The following is a 23,287-nucleotide window of genomic DNA, read 5'->3' as shown; positions in this document are numbered from 1 at the left end:
AGTCCCAACTGCATATATATATATATATATATATATATATATGTATATGTATAGGAATGCCCAAATTGGTTTCACGAGCCGCGGGCTGATAGATGTATACGCGGCGATCGCGCCGATGGTAGAAAGGAATCCAATTAGGCAAGCAATAAGGGAATCGAAGAGATCCTCAGACGCGAGCTTCGTCGAATCTTTGTGATTCCCTTCTTCTCTTTCTCACCGCGTCCTTTTAGTTCGACGACTCTTTTTTTCGTTTCTCACCGACCGCGGAATTATTCCGACACGTTTATTATCGGGACTTTCGGATCGGACCAAAACTCGTGGGACAATTTTAATTCGTTAGTCCCGATAAGATTAAATGTCTCCAATTTATATAGCGGAAACACAAATCCTACGACTTTATGGACTTTATAGCAATTAAATCCAGTAGGGAATCGCTTTAAAATTTAGATAATAAATAAATAATTTCTCAGATTTCAATAAAGAATTATAATAATAAATTAGATTCGTAATTACGATAAATCAAGGAAGCAATTGAAATAAATTTTGTTGAAGAAGACATCGCGCTTCTCGACTTCGTTTTTCAACATTTTCAGCCTTGCTCCTCAAGTCTCCTCAAAGTCCTTATTTCTCACTGTGTAATTTCGACTATACATTTATCACGAGTAAAGAAAGACGCCATGCTTTCCTGTTCATAATCTGATTACAGTAAGAAACTAAAAAAAAACCGTGTAAGAAGACAGCTTAAATATCTACTGTCCGCATTACACACGTGTGAAATCTTTCTCTTTTAAAAGGGAATTCATAAGAAATTACAAGATCCTCTTCGCTTATTTATCTTTCTTAAAACACGAAATTTTATTCAAGATATGTCTCCTGCAGTTGATATTAGTATACGAGGCGCACTTTAATTATGTACAAACAAATTATTTTGTAATATGTTAATAAATTTATGTATGTTCCTAACTCAGTAAATATAGCATATAATAAAAATAAATGTTAGGTTGGGGAAAAAGTTTCTTCGTATTTTTTAATTCAAAATTGTATATACAATATATCTTCGTCAAAAATAAATGAAATTTAAATTTTAAAAAAAGAGTTTTAAAGCTTGAAATTTCTACTTTCGAAAGGTTATTACATTTTTTGAGTTTCTGTGAGTTTGGTAATTTTTACATTTAAAAAACTACGAGCTGAAAAAGATGAAAAATTTTCTTTCACGTGCCCAAAAAAAAATTTACAAAAATTTTCGACTACCTATCGTAAAAGCTTGAAGCTTTCCCTACAAAATCATTTTTTTTTTTTTTTAATGTTCCTATGATTTTTGTTCCTGAATTATTCGCGAGTTAAGTAAAGGAGCATTCAGACTTCGATTGCTCATAACTCCGATAAAAATCATCATATCGCAATTTAAAAAAGAGATTCTTAAAGCTGAAACTTTGCTCTAGAGAATGATATAATTGTAACGAAAATATCGCAACAAATGAAAAACTTTTGCAAAACAATTTTTTTAAATACGAAGAAACTTTTTCCCCGATCTAATATATATTTAAAAAATTGCAAGGTAATAAATATCCGATTAATTTTTTACAATTTTATCTTTACTGACCGCTCGTAAATGATATCTATATGAAATATACAAATTTAATAAAGATTACAATTACCATTTATTAAATTTACTTAAAAAATGGTGTCAATTTTTTTAACATTCCATACATGAATGCAATACGTCGATTTAAGCATGCATCCCATTAAAATTCATAATTCACAAAACCGGATTTACGACATTTGCAAATTAAGCGGCAAATTGCGAGTCCTATATAATTCCCGAATCTGATTTTGCGTGTCATCGCCGGGAGAAATCTCCCAAAGATCCTACAACAACCGTTTACGATCAAGCCGAAATCCAACGGATTCAAAAGAGGAAGCTGTCGGCGAGCGAAACTAAGCGCTCATTCGCAGGTGTACACCTTCAGGTTTTTTAAGGGCAATAAAAATACTCGGCGAACAGGTATACACGCATATGTATATACAAGCATCGAACAAAACGAGAAAGGAAAATTAAGAAGAAAAAGTGCAAAGCCGTGAAGTCAACAGGCAGAAAAGACATGGACTCGCAGCGTTTTGAAAACTACCGCAGATCGACAATTGGATATCTCGGAATAAGATCGGAACAATTTAAATGACATATTTCTTATAACAGTGCCAGAAATGCAGCTTATCTGTATTACTGCGTTTTTTTCTATAGAAATAAATATAAAGATTTAACAAACGGGTCTTTGAAGCAACGATCTCAGCTTAACAGTGATCGATCAAGAATGTTGACGTTTTATGTTGCCCTTCGATTTTTACTTCGTCTGCGCAATTTTCCTCGGTACATTAACATTATAATCAGGCACAAAGCTCGTAAAGTCAGGAAAGAGAAGATAGTTTTTAGTAATTTCTTGCTCTTATTCTCTCATAATTCTTAATGGAAAAATAAAGTACGCAAACGGTAAGAAATAATAAGACGAGTAGAATCCGTGTATGTAAAATGATTTAGAATTATCATCTTCTTTCTCTCTCTCTCTCTCTCTCTTTCTGTATTTTATCTATAACTTTTATGTAAAATTTTTGGTATCAATCTTTTTTCTTATCAAGCCTTTGTGGAATGAAAATATTAATCATAAGCTTTCAATATTTATATCTCAACGTTGAAATATTAACTAAAATTCAATTTTCGTAAGAGATTGATGATATGTACATGTAAATAAAGTATGTAAATATACATGTAAATAAAATAATATTAATTGAAAACACAAGTTTTTATTATTTACATCTTTTAGGAATCTAAAGCAAAACTTTTGAATCTTCTAATGTTAAATAATTCCACAACTATTATACTCCAGTATAAAAATTTATTTCTTAAACTCTGTTCTTTGACATGTGCATGTTGCATGTAAATATAACGATATCTTATAAAATACCATGCACAGCTAACTGGAACTGTCGTAGACACATAACGCATTTATCGTCTCCTTATGCTCTAATCTCTTATTTATTGCCCTCTTCCTCCTTCAACCTCCTCTTTCCGCGTGTGCACTCCACGCTAACAAGGAAATGATGTAAATATAGGTATATACGCATAAGAGCGAGCGTACGCAACGTGCTCCACGCATGCCTTCCTGCTGCACTTCCCTGCATCTGCACGTGGGTGGTAATCAACCCGTTCGTCTTACCAGTCCTATTGTAACGGCGACTTCTTGTGTTCGCTGTTAATTAAGACTCATTTCCGCGAGAGCCATAAGATAACTGACCATTATCCTCTTTCGCTGCTCGATTATTAATAGCCGACACGGCAGCAGAACTGCACCAGATTCGAATTTATTACATTATCTCGCCAGAGATTAGTAGTATAATTACAAGTAGTATAATTACAGTGAGTTTAAATTCATTTTTCAATGCCGTACGCATAAATAACCACTGTGACATAACTGTGATAAAAGTGCAATATGGAAAAGATATTTCTTGATATTTCTTAGTTTCTTCAAAAATTACTTCAATCCCTGCTTCACATTACGTTTTTTTATGACCGTGCAGTCACTTGAATTATTCGATATAACTCTAATCGAAAAGAAAAAAGAAATTATTCTTTGCTTTAATATAAAATTTTACAAACTTATATAATTATCGAACTTTAAATTAAATCATGTGACATTTTTTATGATAAAATAAGAGAAATATTTTTTTTAAATAATTTAATTATATATATTAAGTGTCTCCTTCAAAAAATGTACTTGACATTAACTATTGTCAAAAATAATCAATTTTTATTAATTACTCGGTCTTTTAATTATATACTTATTTATATATATTTATTGCGGTATCAACTCCATAAAGAAATAATAGTAATAGACCTAATGTGGATGTGAATGTATGTGGTAGATTAGAAACAGTGAGTGGAATGTTGGAATTTCAAGTGGATCTTATAACGAACATAAGAACTTATGTAATTCGAAGGACAACCTGCTCAACCGATCATATTCGTACAAGAAACAATCCTACATTTGGGAGCATACATAGAGTAATCCATTTTTCAAAAAATACTTAATAATTCATAAAAAAAAGTAGAAATCAAATAACTAAAAATTATCGCAAAAATTCATAACATGGGATAGCATTTTTCATGAAAAAATCAATACATCCGTAAAAATAAAAATAGAAGCCAGCGAAATGCATCGTTCCGCGAGATCAAGTTATTTGCGTTATTTATGCATGTTTGAAATTTAGAGAAGATTATTTCGATCACGATGCAAAATAAAATTTTACAATTGTCTTAAAAGTGTATTTTCGTTTAAAACGGTCGCTGAATCTGTAAATGATAAAATTAGCGATTGGAGCAAAGCAAAATGATTAAGAAATGCAATTTTAATAAAAAAAAATCGCCCAAAATTTTTGAATATTTTTGTAAAAATAATTATTACATCTTTTCATTAACGTTCACAAACGTTTAATCCTAACGATTAATACTAAATACTTTGGAGACTCTTCGCACGTGCTTCAACGGTCCTAAGCGAAACGATAGAAAAGCTTCGAACGCTTGCAATTAATTTGCTGAGGACGCGTACATAAATTCTAATCCAATTACAATGTCAGCTTAAATCAGAAAATTACTATCGTATACGCTCAATTACGAGCTTAATTCTACCCGCTCGCGACGAATTCACACATAGTTCAACTTAAAATTAAACTTTGTTTATTCTTATGTTACTTTTAGTATTTTAAATGAGCTCAAGATTACTAATACTTCCTTTTTCAGTAACATTCCACAATTCCTAATTTCCGAATTTTTACAATTCACAATTTCTAAATTTTTAACATCTATCTTTTTAACAAGACTTTTCAAAATATCAGCTAATTTTTCTACATTTGTTATATACATTTTCTAAAATAAATAAGTATAATTTTTTCTGAAAATGATGTTTATATCGATTTTGACTTATAAAACTCGGGATTGTTTATCAGCTTAATAGCACTCTGATTATTATCAATATACAGATTGGATGTTACATGTGTCATGTGTGTCTCTCGTTAACGCTTTTGCAATGTTTTCTGCGAGATATATAGATTTAAAAATTCCAAAAAATATACAGCTTGCAAATATATACTGTACCATGGCATGGAAAGACACTAGCATATGTAAAATGCATTTTTATTTAAAACAAATCGCACCAATTTCTCAAATTTTTTTATAGTAGAACAATATCATTGTGCTTTTGTATACCTTGTGGTTTTGTTTATATTGCAATAAATGCATAAACGCATCGGGCAGACATGCATTCACAATATAATCCGAATGTGTAAACGTACGTATACATCCGCTAAATGCGTATATAGTTCATCCACAATATAAACAAAGCCACAATTCATGGGTAACAAAATAATCGAGCAATGTGGTAACACGATCTCACCCATCAAAAGATAAATTCTCATAGTCGACCATTGCATAGCAAAGTACCGACAAAGAAATTTTTGCAGTGTTCAGTATTAACAAGTCTGGCATAGAATTGATTCCTTTCGGGGCTTCCAAATATACTAACATTCTGTTAAACTGATTAGAAATATCTTTGCAGTTTTCAAACTGCACTCATCATCTATCGTAAATCTAGAATCTGCGAAGATATTTTATATACCCTGTACTAATTGTTGCACTGTCCTTGTTTTCCTATTTAATCAATTGCGCTGATATACAAGCAATATAATGATAGCAATTAACAGAATTATTAACTTTGATATTTCTGTGAGATATATAAATTTTAAAAATCCGAAAAATACTGCTTACAAATACATACTGTGACATAAAAATACTAACGTATGCAAAATGCATTTTTAGTAAAAAATTGCTCAAATTTTTCAATTTTTTTAAAAGTCATAACATCCTTTTCATTAAAATTCATAAATAAAATCATAAAAAGTTAAAAAAAGGAGACATTTTAGCGACTAAAATTTTTTTTCATGACCATGTTCTATTTCATTCGTTTTAATTTCATCATTTTCGGATTTAGCGATCAATTTTATAAGGAAATACACAATTTTCAGACAATTGCAAAAATTTATCTTGTATCGCTGCTGAAATGTCCTCTTCTAAACTTCAAATGTACATAAAAAATTCAAATAATTTTCTCATGGGATAAAATGCACTTTTATACTAAATTGTCTTTATTTTCACAAACATCAATTTTTTTGTATATAAAAAAATTCTTTTTATATAATATAAAATAAGAAGCAACTTCTGCAAGTAAATTAAATTAAATGTGTTAGAAAATTTTAATAATTATAGTATATTAACGGAAAATTTGATTCGATGATAAAAATCAAAAAGAAAAAATTCCGACCATATGAGAACATAAGTCGATTTACTAACGTTTTGTTTCAAAAAGATCTATTCAAAGAAGATCTGAGATGATAAAAATGAAACACGAGATTGTATCGCGCGCTCTCAGCGAGATAGTAGAAGAGAAAAGCTAAGAGCGATTTTCTTTCTTTCTAGCCTGTTAACAGCGAAATAAAATCCTAAATAGCCGTTGGTTGAAAGAAAAGCACGCGAAAAAGAGCTGAAAGCATTTTTCTTTTCAGAACTACTCGGATAAAGAGTGTTCACTCGTGCAAAATGAAAAGTGGCAACGTGATATCTGTTACTTTCTTAAATGCGAAAAAGCCTAGCGCATCTTGAGCAAAATAAATTAAAATGCACGAACGTAATTGTACCGTTCATGGAAAGAAAGATAAGTGAGATTACCGGCTGTACTTACTGTCGCCTCAGTATCATCCTGATGGCGTCTGAAATAATGTAAAAGTAACGTAAAACGTAAAACACGAAGATGAAGAACGCCCGAAATGACCGGCAAACTTATTCAAGCATCGCGAGCATCGCGCATTTCGCTCGCAAACCAGAGCGGAAAAACATGGAAATTTCATGAAATAATTCACGCGCGACTGGCAACAAAATTTACCTCTCCTTGCGGTTGCGGCAGGTATCTTCGAAACGAAAAAAGAGAGATTATTGTCATAATTCCCAAAAGCGACGACAAAAAACGTAAAATTGTATCGATAAATATAAATCGACAAATATAAAGAACTGTCATCGGCGTTTAGTCGTGATAAATTGGGAGAGCAGATAAAGTGTAATACCGCCGCGGATTACATCCGTCAAAATAAAATGGTGTCGACGAGAGAATCATCCGTATGAATCGGCTCTGAATGAGAAAGCTGTTCGATGTACTTGCCCCGTTTCCTTTCCCCGCCATTCGCATTGCCGCGTCGCGCGAAACGAACGAGTGGCAACCGGGAGGCAAGATAATGCCGCGACCATGTATATCGCAGAATGAACGGAAGAGCGTGACGAAGTTAGAGTGAGAAAAAAAAACGAAAAAAAAAAAAGGAGGTACAACTAATTCGCGAGCCCTCCCAGGCTGGCTTTTTTGCCAGACACATTCGCGTTCATCCTCGCGTTCGTTCTACCATCGAATCCGTATAAGGAGGCTGAGGACGAAGATGAACAGAAGGATGAGGATGAACAGAAGGACGAAGAAAGAAAAGGCCAAGAACCAGTGTGTGAGTTCTGAATAAACCGATCAAATCGCTGATCAAATGAAGAGATTTTATGGGAGGCCGCGACATTTAAGCTTCGAATTTACGACGATGAGCGTAAAATGCAGTCATCGTGTAAAACTGGATCGTACCATATGGTACCTTTATTTTTATGTTGTTAATACAGCAACAAATAGGTTCACTCGTGACGCTGTCAAGGTTCAAGAATAAACAATTGGTCACTGTACGCCATAAACGGCGATTTACGAGTACGCAACATAAACGCTTTCGATCTCCCATCGACGATCATCATAATGATCACGAATAAAGCATATAAATGTCATACGTGTTAATAAATAACCGTGCATATCGAGGTACCTATAGAGATACATTATTGAGAGATACATTTACAATTATGTCGATGTAGACATAATTCGTTGTGATTTTTACGATAACAATCGACGATTTTTAATTTGTATCACTGCGCTTCGATACACTAAATGTAACCATGAGCTTCCTTTACATATAAATGAAGTTCCTTATGAACGAAATTAAAAATAATGAATGATTTAATTGAAAATTAAGTTACAGTAGTTACTTAAATGTAATTTAAGAAATTTAATGTACTTTTCATAAATTTTCATGAAAAATATATTAAATTTCATGTAATGTCATAAAATTAAGTTCAAATTGTGTAAGTTAAAAGTATATTAAATTTCATAAAATTTTTAACAATGTAGTTTTAACGTGCAATTTTCTGCAAGGCGTAAGACATTTATGAGAAAAAAAACTTCTACATGCAATTATTAGCTGTAAAATTTGTTTCAGCATTCGTTATAGATGGCATCGGTCGACCGATCAATTGAAGTAAGCGTGACTAGGCAAAGCCGCCGGCGTTATTTAATCCTCCGCAGGTAGAAACAGATAAATGGATAGTATATAGAAAAAAGAGATGAAGCAGTATTCGGGAGGAACGTGATCGTTAATATGCATTTTCACGTTACATTAAATCCTGAAAGAACTATCACGATGTGCGGCGATAACACGTGTCATGCGTGACTAATCACATTCTATGGAGATTTCTACTTAATGATAAAAACCACCTGCCGCAAAGAGATTTGAGAGAGAGAGAGAGAGAGAGAGAGAGAGAAATTATAAATTTGAAACTGTAATCAATTATCTCAGTGATTATAAAATAATATCGAATATCCAATAAATAAATCGGATAATAAATATTAAAGTTACATACAATAAAAACAAAAATTTTGTTACTATAATAAAATTAAATCAATTAAATTTTAAAGTAGTTAGCGTTGATTAATATTATTTTTGTTTATTTAACTCTTTAATACAAAGGAATAAACAGAACACAGTTCGCTTTTTATATGGGATATAAATATGGGATATAAATAAAGCGGAAAAGAAAGAAAAAAAAAAGAAAACTCACCCTGCCACCGGTGTCATCTTCAATGCCAATGCTCGACTGATGCAGAATCCGGCGCCGCCCGTGGCGAACCAAAATTTCACCTTTTGCTGAAACATATAGAAGAGAAAACAGCTTAGTGAGAGGTTTAACGGATAAGTTGGCTAGAAATCACGGGAGCCGTCGCCATAATTATATGATATATCGATCCGAGATCAGATCCAAATGATCGATCGGCGTACATCAACCGCGTTCGACGGTTGTTATTAACCGATTAAGGAATGACTCGCTTGATGAGAATTAGGGATCGGGATAGATTACATCTTGATATATCATCGGATGTCACGCTACTTCGGAGCAACAAATCACAATTACAGAGCCATGATATTTTAACAATTTATGTCCCGCCATAGGACTCGACTATGGCTTCCAACTGTTGGTTCGAAAAACAAAAATCTAATCACGACTCCATCAGTCGAATTCAAACGACCATCGTATAATCTAATCAGCAATTATTATTCGAAGAAATTAATGACAATACGAAGGTTCGTTTGTTGGATACAGTGACGTGAATGATGAATTAAAAAACCTGCCACGGCGTCAAGAAAGGTATTTGCTGTCGATTGATCTTTTTCTGACCTGAAAACTTTGCTCCAGGAAAACGTTCTCTTGTATACGAAAGATATACATACGTACATATACACATACATTCACACATACGCGTATATATATACGCGTGCGCGAATGCGAAAACACGAGTTGAGGTTGAGGTACGAGCGATTTCTGGCCGATTGTCATGGCTGGAGGCTATTAAAGCCGGACTTCTAGGAGGCCTAAGCGCAATCCATGCTGACCGATATTATCTCAATACCGGTATAGAACCGTAGAATCATGCGGTGCGCCTTTCCTTGACGAAGGCGTGGTACACGAGCCAATGGCCGCACAACGTGCATTGTACGCAACGCGTTACCGATAAAACTATCACAAGTTTTTGCTCGTCTTCTGCGAGGATCGTCGGCACTCATGTCAACTTACTCTGCATAAAAGGAACGATTTAATTATGGAGAATGTTATCTCGTGATGCAAAATTATTGCATCGCTAAACTTATTTAATTAAGCGCATAAAAAATACCAGGTGTGATTGTCGACAGCTCTGAAGGATTGTCTACGCGCAGATTCAGTTTTGCTTGCGATTAATCAAGATATGCTTAATTTCATACAAATGTTTAGATTCAGTGTCCTTGAGAAAAAGTCAAATCAATTTAAGAGATCTATCATTTGCTATTAACTCATTTATTTTACAGAAATGTCCAGTAAGTAAGTGTCCAATAATTAAATATTTTTATACAACTCTTATCCGATTAGTCTTATTTTTAATAGTAATTTAATAAAAAAGTTAAAATGAGCGATTAGGAAACGGCGCTTTAAGTGTTGCATTTAAATAATTAACAGACCTTCCAACGTCTAGTAATTACATTTAACGTGTTACGAATATATTTCATGTAACATACGTTTCAGCTAAATTCTAGTCATCTTACTTTTAATAGATCCAAAATACCGTATGGTATATTTTGAGCCGGAAAAAGTTTGCATCCGCAACTATTTGAGATAATCTACATCGATGTTGTCTTGGCACGGAACATGATGCTGGTGTGCTCCTTTTCTCTGACTGGGCGTGGTGGAGCACGGATGGCAGCAAAACGGCCACGGACATATCGCACGTACGTATACCTCGCGTATATCCCTAAGGTCAGCTGACAAGACGATCGGCGTTACCGTTATCCATGTATGTACTGCATACCTACACCCAAGACGAGAACGCGCGCACATATAATGGTATAATCGCCCTCTTGCACTTTGGAGGATCTATAATTTCGCTCCGCTGTGCAAGTAATAAGATGGCTAGTAAAAGCCTACTGGGCCGAATGACATGGCAGAAATTGCTACGATAATATCGCGCCTTGCCGCGCCTCGCTGCGATTTGCGCATCGCTACGATTTACGTGGCTCGTTCATCCCGATATTGTTCCCTGCCATGATTCCGATTGGTAATGTTCTCTACGTCCTAGGATCACTGATCTCGTTTCAATAACAAGAATTCACATCGAATAATCTCTCCTACAATATCAATATTTTATACTAAATTTTTAATCTCGTCAATACTCAATAGTTTGCAATAATATATTAATAATATAATTATATAATAATTTCAAGAAGATTGTAAGGAGAGAAAATAGTAGGTATAATGTAGTTCTGATATGAGACAGCTTCAATATTTTTCGAATTAATTTAAATAAAAACCTTTTCTCTCTTTCGAAGACGAGATATTTACTGTCAATAAGTATCGTAAATTCTCACTTCTAATAGCTTTCACTCACAGATTTTATTCCAATAACGGAAGTACTTTATTCGAAAAGTGTTACTTAAAATTGCCTCGTGTTAAAAAACTATCTTCTCTGTTCTCCTCTTCTTTTCTTTTTCTTTTCAATGCGATATCATTCGTTTTATGAAGGTATCGAGCGACAGATACTAAAAAGAAGAGGAACAGATGGAACCTCACTGACATATTAGATATACACGCGCGATAGTGGTAGCCCGAGATAGTATCGGAACGCTTTTACAAGAAGGAAGCTTATTCTTTATTTCTTTCTTTCGAGCCCATTTGAATAATACAACATCGTGTTGCGAGCGTGCAGAGTCACGAGAGAAGCCACCGGCGCGACCTGAGACGCGAGAATTCTGAGATCGCTCGCGAACCCGTTCTTATTGTTACAAGAGGAACGTGCGCGAAGTTAAAGGGAACGACAAAATCGGTACCTATTTCTTGTGAAATGATAACGTAGGGGAGACGGCTGTAACAATTTTTGAAGAAAAACATTAGCATAAATAAAGAAATATACATAAGTATATTTCTTTATTTATGACATATATATTTAGTTTAATGCATATGATGCAACAACTATATTAGCTTTATGATACTATTTGCAAAAAGGTGTAATTTTAGGCTGTTTATGAATAAAATATCAAAATCCGAATTAGTACATCTTGCTCCGATTTGGAGCAAAATGAAACAGAGCTAGATAAAATTGTAACATGTTCTAAAAATAAATTATCTGTTCTAAAATATATATTCACTGCTCTAAAAACACAAAGTGTTTTTGTGTTCAGTGCGTTAAAAATAAATTATCTGTTCTAAAACAGAAGTTATTTTCTTATATTATTTTTGTTTTTAAATCAGTAAATTTACTATTGAAAAGCAGTGGATTTGTGTTTTAAAGCAAAGAATTTGTTTCAAAGCAGCGAAATTATGTTTTTAAAACAGTAAATGTGTTTCAGAACAAGTAATTTGTTTTTAAAGCAGTGAATAATATCTATTACAATAAGAAATACTTACAACGCGTTCGCGGTCAGTAGAGCATATGAAAATATGACCTCAGCGCGTGACTTACTGCATCGCAGTATTTTGTGGCTGTGACAGATTTCCTAATCTGAATAGTCGTTAACTTAAAATATTTCTAAAAGTGTCAAGGGTTAAGAGCGCAAACAGCAAATTGATCTATGCTAATGTTTTTAATTTTATACGCAAATATTACATACATCTTTCGACCAATACATTTAGGTCATTTTCAATGTTAATACTTAAAATATAATGCTAAAAATGTTTTTAAAACCTACATTTTAAATTCTTTAATTTTAAATTAAAAGTTAAATTTGAAAAGTTAGATATTGAATGATAACGTACACCGAAGAGAATATTTGGAGACAAGTAAAGGAAGTGAGATGAGAAAGAGTATTAGGAAATGAAAAATAGTTGTAGGATCGAATCATAGATTTCAGGCAGCGATTCCGCTCTGCTTATTCAATGCATTTTTTGTCTCTTAAAGATCTCCGAGATCAATCTTTTATTATACAACAGTTCGTTGTCTGAGAGTTTTAACCTCATCCCATTTAAAATTTTGTGTAATCCGATGGTTTGAAATTACAGAGGAAGAGCCCGTTCTTTTATTAATATCATTAATATGTTCAGATATCCTCGTTCTCAATTTCCTTTTCGTTTAGTCTATACAGGATACGCATCATAATCATGACATGAAATTTTCAAGACTACATGTTGGTGTGCCATCAAGAGTATCTTTGCCAATGATAATTTATTTAAATTATTCAGAATTTACTTACTTGTCTCCTACCTAAATGTTTTCTTCAGTGTACGTTATCACTCGATATTTAATTTTTAAAAGTTGAACTTGTGCGATAACAAAAAGTACAAGATAGAATTTCTGATACACATTTCTTCTACGCAAGGTACAGAAATATTCTCAAATTTATAGAAATAGTATGGATAACTCGCTAAATAATTATTCAAAGTATGAAATACTTTATATATAATGCCCGCTATTCATAATATTCAGTTTTGCACATAAAAGTTTGAAATCCAACTCGATTTAAGTTTAACATTTTAAATTGTATAATTCTTTCTTAATTTTATACTAGCGTTCAGTTTAAACCATACTTCAAATAAATGCCACAAATGAATAGCCACATCGGCTTAAAAGATATAAAAAGATGCATGCAAAAAAGTATAACATCGTAAATTTACACTTACATGGCTTATCTGAGCACCCTACATATAATTTCTTTTACATGCACGCGCGATTGACATGAGGCAAACGCAGGACTCGATACCGACTATTTTTTTTCTTTATATGATCATCTTATCTCTTATCATTTAAAAGATGTATGCATTTGTTACAATATACAAGTTACAACTGTCCTCAATCCCCAGTCTCCCCTAATCCTGTCTGCGTCCCCCGCTGTGTATCATCGCACATCCCTTTCGAGCAAACCCATTTCTCAAACTTTTCTTTTCAACTACTACATGTCAGAGCCTGCAAGGCTTTTCTCAAGTAATATATCTTCAAAAAATAAATAATTTATAGCTGAAGTACATAATAATTAAATGTTACGTTTTCATAATTTTCAGAGGAACAGAAAAAGAAGCTTCTATTCGAAGCAATTAAAAAAAAATTGCATTTTACCTTAATCTTTGATTTTAATAAGCAAAGATAATTCCGATGTAAAACACAGATAAATACTATTCATTGCATGTAGGAAGAAAAGTCGGCAGTAGGTATGTTATTCTCAACTTTTCCCTCAATGCCTACAAGGTAGATAGCTCCGTCGTAAACGACAGCACTTTAGATTCTCTTGCTATATAAAAATAATGGTATGTAATATTTTGCTACAGTGAGAAATTTTCACTGACGACAAAATACGAGGCTCAGGTGATAAGAAGCAGCGGCGGCGTTCACTTTCCGACGATCAGCACCTGCTAGGCTGAAATATCTCGCATAAGCGCAATTCGACGAGGCAATCAGTAAGTAATTTTAATTATCGCGCGCGTATTTACGACTGGTAATCGCTCGATCTCATACGCGGGGCAATCTCGGGATTCTCGGGGGCATCGTGCAGGCATCACCAGTAACGAAGGGACTTACCGATCGGCGGCCAAGATTGTGCCGGTGCCCGTCTGACTAATTACATTCCTAACCCAGGACGAGGGCACGTCGCGGAGGGAATAGCGTATGCGAGTAAAGGCCGCACGATTCTATATCCAATTATGTACGGACGATTGGCAGCGGACCCGTAGATATGCCCGCGACTGAATTGGCCTCCCTCGACCTGTTATCGTCATCGAGCGGATAGAAATTATTCGGAATCATGCTTTCCGCTTAATTACTATCTATCTCTGCCGAACTACTCGATTGTTTCCGGTAACTGAGGTTTTTCGCGTCGGACATGTTACTTTCTTTACCATCGACATGATACAATTAATCGGCGGAAGCAAATTAATTCTTAAACACGTACAAGACACAACCCATAATCACTATATTCAGTATATAATTAACCAAGAAAAACAAAAGAAGTTTAAATCAAGATAAATATTTGACTTTGAATCTTCTCTTCGAAATAATCGTACATCAGATACATAACGGATAAACTCAAAATTTATTTAAGTATCAGACATTTATCGCAATAACGTCAAACAGGTTTTTTTATCACGATTAAAAAAATAAAATAGATGTGGCCACTGATTACTATAAAACGAGTGGTTCATTTTCGAGGTCGTAAAACCGAAGCTGAGTGACACGGTAATATCTGATGGAGGGTACGTGTAGCTGCTCGGTATATTAGGACTAATGAACAGATTAGAGGCACCGATACGACCCCACGAACGACAGATGTGTGAAGCCACGTACTAAGAAATTCGTTGCATCCGTATCAGAGGAAAAGTATCATGGGAAAAGAGACAGCAAAAAGAATTCCAATCCCTATGTTGATAATTTATCGTCGTTATCTTTGTTGCAGTATTTCATTTTTTTCGATAATTTCTAACTGATCAAGTAACTTGAACAATGTCTCTCGTATTGTACATACATAAATGCATACGTGTGCATATGTATGATTAATCGTGTAAGTTTTTCGTAAAATGACGGGATGTAAATCTAATTAAATTATCATGAAACAATATCTTCGATCTTTCGAAGCTATGCTTATTTTCCTGTGTGTCTCGTTTTCAGCGTATCAACTATGTTTTACTTATGCCACAAGACCAATAGCTGACGATTTGTATGCACAGTCATCCGCACTTACATGTAGATTTATCAATCTGATATTTACAGTCGGCAGGAAGTCGCTCTTGCTCTTGTTTCCAATCCGTTCAAGCGTATCCAGCGGCAAACGTGACGCGGTAAGCGCGATGAAATTCTACGCATTGATATTTCCATAAATTCCTTACCGAGTATAGTTTTCAATCTCGACAATACCATATATTTAACTAAAACGAATAAATCTTATAATACTGTAGAGACAATACCTCTTATTTTTGAATTCAAGAATGTTTCATGGCTACAAAAAAATACAAGAAATTTATGAAAATTTATGAAAACCTCAAGATAAAAAGAAATGTTACACATAAATGTGAGAATATAAGCATAAATAGTAAATTTAACTTTAAAAATGTAAAATGAACTCAAAAGTTCAATTTATATTCAGCACTTGCGTGTATTTCATTTAAGTACTATTTTATTTACCAATTATAATGAATACTTTATAAGTCCTTGAAATAAATATATAATGCATAATTGTTTCAAAATTAACAGTTGTTAATATAATTACTCATTTTGTAAGGATCTTTAAAACCTAAATTCACGACCAAATTGATGAAATCATACAGTGTCACTCTCGAATTTCCTAAGCAAGCGGATGACAAGATACAAGTTCCTCGAGAGATGTAAAAGGGACAAGTGTGCTCCTAAAGCAAGTGGAATCCACTTTGCGATCCTTGGCCAATCTCTCGAGAGTCTGAGGAGCACGTGCACATGCAAATGTTGGTAGGCTCCCAAACAAGACTGTCGACCAGTTTTTATAAATAAATATAACGATGGCGCCGCTTCTAAAAATATCTCAACTAAATTATATTTCACGATTCACGTTACAACTCAATTTCATATAAATTAATTTCATATTCACTAAAAAACGGAAAAGTTTATTATATACACGGCATTTTGCACATACAACGGTGTGACCACCGTTACGAAGTGATTATACTACGCAAATACGAGGAAAAAATAAATCTCAAAGAGATTCCCTATAGAACATGTAATAATAATATCACCACAATTAACGGCATCCGGCGTTGCAACCTTCACGAGCATATGCATGCAAAAGGAACCGTCATCAAAATAAAATTAATAAAAAAAGAGAGAGGAAAACTGATAAAGCAGAACTCCTTGCATCGTACGATATGCAACCGCGCAGCGGTGCACCGGATGTACGGCGCTGCAAAACAAAGATGGTGCCGTGAGATATAAAGCAACAGGTATAATAATATCGAAGTAATGGAGGTAGCATACGCGGCATAGGGAAACATCAGTCAACCCCCTTTCGCCCCTCCTATCTGCCGCCATGTCTTTTGCCGTGTCGGAATGGATATACATCTTTTCCGCGATGTGCCCACGGAGGCCGTCATGGGTCACGAGCGCATCTCCCATCGTTGGTTCACGGCTTTCGACTACTCTTCTCTTGTCCTCTTTTCATTCTGCCAATTTTTTGTTTTTTCATCCAATGTCTAATCGCACGGCATAAGCGAGGAGGGGAAGATGGAAGAGTTAGGTCGTCCGCGCAGTGCAGAATGTAGGAATGACGGTACATGATTTATTACGGCCAAGCTCGTTAAACAATTTAGCGACGGGGAACAAGATGTATTACTCACAACGTTTTATCACGAGAGAACATAGTATAAGTTCATGTATAAAAATGTACGATTAGAAAACTAGAAAAAAAACACACAAGAGATCTGATAATATTTCATAAAATTATTAAATAGATAGTATTTCATAAAATTAACGACGGTGAACAAAGATGTATTACTCGCAACGTTTTATCACGAGAGAACACAATATAAGTTCATGTATAAAAATGTACGATTAGAAAATTAGGAAAAAAAAACAAGAGATATCTGATCATATTTCGTAAAATATGTTAAAGAAAATACAATTACTATAATTCGTGTCCATGATGATAAGTTTCGAATTCCAGTAATTCTCTATTATTCCAATCTGCGTTAATTGAGAATTATGCAACGATTGCATTTGACCTCTTCAATTTTCTCTCTTTCTCTTTCTCTCGTTATCCCGATATAACTGCATTATCCCAATATAACGCAATCTGAAAAATCGCAACTTTCTTTTTCGACGACTTTGTGGCGGAACTGACGTATTCTCATTTTTCACAACATCGACGGATACCGTACGGTCGTCACGGGTCACGCTAACTCGCCCATTGTATTCCTCTGGTCGATCCTACGAACAATGCCCACCTACCGTAATTACGAAAGCTTCGTTAAAATCGCTGCATGCTCTCTCTCTCTCTCTTTCTTTCTTCGTTGAAAAATTGAAAGCCAGCCGCCGTTACGGTGTACACGAAGTCGAGCATAATCGCGTGCGATCGTTACGTGTCCGCTTAACTGAACACTTCCGCGTGTTTCGCGAAAACGCACCGCCGATAATTCCGTTTTGCACGTATTCGCGTGCATGCGTAAATAATAGGACTCGCTTATGGCGCGACTTTTCTAGAGGAAAAAGCCGCAGCAGAGCGTCGAGTAGGCCCAGCGGAGCGCAACATGCTAATGCCGACTATTACCACTGTTCCTAGCGTATTTCTTTCCCCGTTGTATTTAGAGCTTCTTCTTCCGATGTACGATCGCCTTGAGCACAGCTCCACTTGGCAGTGGAGTTCTCACATACGATAAAACACCTCCGTAAAGTGCGTAAATGACAGGATGCAACTGCGGTGCGCAAAAGAAATGCGTAGCGGAATACGTATTTGCGCACGAGTGCATCTCGAAGTGCCCAATTTGCGACAATTTCGAGTCTCTCGAATGTAGGCTTGTTTACGCTAAGAGATTTTTGTCAAGAGGATGCAAAATGCAAGAAGCGAACGCGGATGAATAATAAGAACGGATTCGAAATCAGTTACTTATTTATTGGCGCCGAAGGTGCCAATGAGCATACTTTTTCTTTTGAATTTTATCAGAATCGCATAGGCGCAGTCTTATGAATAATATTGATTTTCCGGCGGAGTAAACACCGAGATGTTACGGACACAGGGATCGTTTCACGGCGTCGTGCACCTTGAAAACGATTCCCACGTTCGTAACGCGTTCCGCACGCCGTGCTTTCAAGGAAGAAGTTTAGGGACAAGTGCGCCCAAGCAAATCTCTTGTGTCGCAATTAAGATCGAGATTCTAGATACACGATTCTCGTAGATTAACCAGCGTAGTCGCACACTCGAACAAAATGTCGCGTTTGCAAAAATATTTTTACGACACAATTATATTTACAACACATATTTTCCATATACGATACGTATATTCCATACAATACATATTTTAGAATGAGATAATATAAGTTAGAGTGAGATAATTTATAGAGGGAGACAGATTTATATATAAATCTTTCTCTCAAGTAGGATCTTATAACAAAATCGTAGTCAGACTTTCTTATAAAATCTTTAATCAGAACGCAATAACTGATCAGATTTTGTGCAGAATTATTTAACTAGTAAATAATACACAAAGATAACATTACATGCGAAAAAACGCTTGCAAACAAAAGTAATTATTAAATATCAGCTTTAAACAGCTTTAAAATTGCAAAATAATAAAGACTCAATAGCATGATACATCCATCAGATTATTGACACAATGACTATGCATTTAAATACAATTCTTAAAAGGAAACATTATCTTTCCAATGCCAATGCCATTCGGAACACCTTTGTTCCATAAGAGTAATTCCTTGTTCATCGTTATTTCTGTAGGTAATTGCATAATCGTGAATTTCATCCGATTCAACAGTCTGGTTGTGCGCGCGTGGAATGAGAAATAACGTCGGAATTCTACGACGCGTATCGTAATTGCGCAGAATCTCATGACCCGCACCAATTTAATTATCTTAATGCAATTAATCGCGAGATTTGGCTCGCTGTACGAAGAGCATTCTCCGCAATTTCACTTTATTTTTATTGACCACCTTCTTTTTATTGACATTTTTCCGCTGAACGATACGATGGGATTTATCCATGCAATCGCAACATGAACATTGCAATCACAATATTTGGCAATGTGTCAAGAATGCGGTTGCGAAGAAAAAAAATTAAGTGCAGTATAATGCAAACGAGTCGATAAACCGGCAGAGCAAGTCAAAGAAAGTCGAGAAAAAAAATTCGTTGAGATATAAAGGAAAAGAGTTACTTAACTCTTTAAATAACTCTCTTTTTTTCTTTTCTTTCTTTCTTATTTCAACTAATTTTATTTTTCTTTTAATATAATTTAAAATGAAATAATGAAGTTCAGTGTACAACAGTAAAGGAAAATATTAATTATTCAAAGGCAATATTAATTATTTCAAGACAATATCAATAACTCATAGATGTTCTTACTTATAATTTTTCTCTCTGATAGTTTAATAATCTTTCTGTTTAATACAGAAAAACATAAATCGATAAAAAAGGAATTTGTATAACGAATACGCTGAAAACACGTAATAGGCTATCAGTAAAATACTTTACCGTTATACAGATAGTACGATGACCAAAACTAATTAATTTCAATCATAAATAACAGAACGGCAATTTAATGCGAAAGCATCCGGACTGGTAATAATCTTCACCAATTGTGACGCGTAATTTCAATTTCAATTACGCTACTGGCGTGCAAGAAGTAAAGTATATTTCATGCAGGGTCATTCAGTAGGCGAATAACCCGAGGGTTTGGTTAATTGAAGCCAACTTCCGCATATCCATCAGGCGAACGACAATAAATACGTTTCATACACGCACGCGAACGCATCGAATCTATAAGTACGAAAAAATATCCAAAAAACTGACTTGCCCAGTTCACACTTATCTACTGAAAAAATTAATACGAAAAATCTGTTGCAGTAATTCTGTTGAATAAATTTAATTAATAAAATAAATTAATATAAGGGCGAAAAATAAACAAGTAAAAGGGATTATAATAAATAAAAATGAGTATATTAAATAAATTATAAAATGTATCTTCGAACATTTTTTAATTTAATTCAAGTCTTTTGGCTCTTAGAGGAATTATTTCAATTTGTTATTATAAAATGCATATATTTATTACAATAACGAGCTTTATAGTTTGTGTTAATTAATTGATATACAAATATTATTTTTCTTTATCGATTTTATGTAGCCTCGATGTATCGGTAGCACGAGGCACCTTCATCTTAAAGCCTCCATTTAATAGGTTACATAAGGCAAAAACCTGCTAGATAAGCAGCTCGTTGCCTTCTATGAACTCTCGATATCGAGTTCTTATCCTGTATTGCCCATGAAATGAACTTTTTAAATCCCCTCCTCCCCCCTCTTTTTACATTCGCTGGCGACTGTTAATTCACCAGTATCTCGCGAACAGAAATTTAAATAGCTATTTTCATAGATTCGTCGATTTCAATGCTGTAGATTTCAATGTGTGCAAAATGCCTATATCTATTTGCCACAATAAAAACAGCATAATATTTATCCTCTAGCCGCTTATAAAACCTTTAGGATTACGAGAACATCTTCTTGATAAGATGTGAATGATCAGAAAGAAATGCTCTTTTTTTATAAGAGCTTCTATAGCTTCCTTTTCACATTATTACTAATCATAATGTCGACAGCTACAAGCGATTTTATTTTAGTGGTGTAAATTATAGAGATCAGGCAACGCGGCGCGCAAAAGTGATAGTATATCGACGAGAACAGGCGAACGATTGGATCAAACTGCCGAAAAAATTGCCTACCGTGGGCATCGAAGAATGGCGTGTTCGAAAATCTACCTTTCTACACTTTCCTTTATGATACACGATGATTACGATCGATCGCTCGTTCATTCGCTGAGCCGAACTACTCTCGTATTCTTTCTCTTGTCCGGACGTTCTCTCGTCCCGAAACCACAGCGACTATAAAAGCACACCAAGTTGAAGAAGCGATGCGAGGAACCGCAGAAATGCAAGCCTCATTAAATAATAATTCATAGGACCGAGACGGTGGAAGGATGCGAAAGGATGGAAGAAATGCATGACATGTGGCAAGTAAAAGCATATCTTTCGCAAAATAACGAAGGATTAAGAAGTTGTTTTCATTCTCTTTTTCCTTCTCAAGATTTCGAGACGAAAACACATGTCCTAATTGTGCATTATTCCGGCTTAGATATCGGAATTTAATGCGAGAATTCACCAAAGAATCTACTTAAGCGAAACATCGGCGAGACTCTTAGATATAAAAGATGACATAAAAGCCAATGAAGGGATAGGTGGATTTAATAAAAACTTGGCAAAGTAGGATAGCAGAAAACAAGAAGATATGCTCAGTTTGGTCAACATGTGGCGGCATAATACATTATCGTTTTATTTGTAAAATGACTAATTTTTACGCTCAATTAACAGTTCTTAATTCGTCAGAGTCTCTCAGAGAACTGGTACATGTAATCAGTATATTTGCCTATTTTAATTGCAAGTGTATGCATATTCTAGACTTTAATTTTTTTTAATTAATTTTTTTTATTATAAATAATGTAGCAATGCACCATAATTATGACAAACTGGTTTTCCTACTTTCCTTTACTCCTAAGAGCCTCCATTACGAACTTATCTCTGAAAGGATCGAACTGCGGACAAAGAAATGAACGTTGATCCCTAAATACCTTAAAAATACGCTTAAAAGGAAACATCCAGAAAAAAAATAGAAATAATGATTCGGTTTTCCTTCGCTATCCCGATTCATCGCTTGTTTTTGGTCAAGCAGCTCTGGCGAAAAAACATTAACGTGACATTGGGTACCTTTTATACTTTTCTAACTTGGCGCCTGCTGATTTTTACCTGTTCCTTTACTACTATATAGATCGAAAGAGCAACGTTTTTGTAAGACGCTGCCGACATTCTTCGGAAAGCGAAAAGGTTTTCACAAAATAATTTCCCGCAGAGTTCTCAACAATATTACTGTCTCTAACAAAAATATGTAATTGTAGAGTTTATTCAGAAAAAAATGTAGTTCATAAATCTGTAACATTCAATAGCTGTCAGAAATAAATAATCAATCCCAAGAATTTTTCCCAAAACTATCTCGCAAATCTAATGCAAATAAATTACTATCAAAATTTTACTTAATTTTCTTGTAAATGTTCAAGTATCTGTTACATGTATATAATATTTGCAATTATGATATTTAAAGGATTAGAGAAACAAAGTAAAAAAAAAAAAGTAAAAATATATACATGGCTAAAGGAAATAAATTTGTTAAATACAGTACAAGAATTAGATCGACGAGAAAGGTGTAAAATCAACGAAAAAAAACAGGGCAAAGATGAACGAAGAGATTCGTTACAGAATGCACAACATATGGTGCACATCCGTGTGCTTTAGTTTCAAGCCACAGATAAGCTGTATTTTCTCGTGAATTATGAGCAAAAATAACATAATATGCAATGCTCCTTTCCACATCGCGTAAAACAATCACTGTGTTATTTCACGTACCTTTGTTAATAATTTTAAGCTAATTCAACAAATAGCTTTAATTAAAAGCGTGTAAAAGCTCAAGAATAGTTTTGACGTGTTGTATAATACTAATATAAAATTTTATATATATTATAACAAAAACATATTATTATTAAAAATATTATTAATGTTACATTTCAAAATTCGTTCTCAATTTAATTCTCTCTTAATCTATGATT

General features: G+C 34.3%; 1 protein-coding gene across 3 annotated transcripts in view; it reads right to left on the bottom strand.

Annotated features, from left to right (window-relative positions):
• Positions 1–23,287, bottom strand: part of fng (Fringe glycosyltransferase) — a 118,122-nt gene that overhangs the window by 32,052 nt on the left and 62,783 nt on the right. For all 3 annotated transcript variants that reach the window (XR_015544265.1, XR_015544266.1, XM_087403529.1), the window contains exon 6: positions 9,011–9,096. Coding sequence is in view for 1 of the 3 variants with exons in the window: in XM_087403529.1 (XP_087259655.1) it covers positions 9,011–9,096 (86 nt within the window). In the remaining 2 variants the exon portion in view is untranslated. The remainder of the gene's footprint in view (positions 1–9,010; positions 9,097–23,287) is intronic.

This window comes from Acromyrmex echinatior, chromosome 2, assembly GCF_024713525.1.
Source record: "Acromyrmex echinatior isolate Ae372 chromosome 2, ASM2471352v2, whole genome shotgun sequence".
Classification (NCBI taxonomy): domain Eukaryota; kingdom Metazoa; phylum Arthropoda; class Insecta; order Hymenoptera; family Formicidae; genus Acromyrmex; species Acromyrmex echinatior.
Note: the sequence above shows the minus strand (reverse complement) of the source record. Positions and strands in the feature narration are given on the sequence as shown.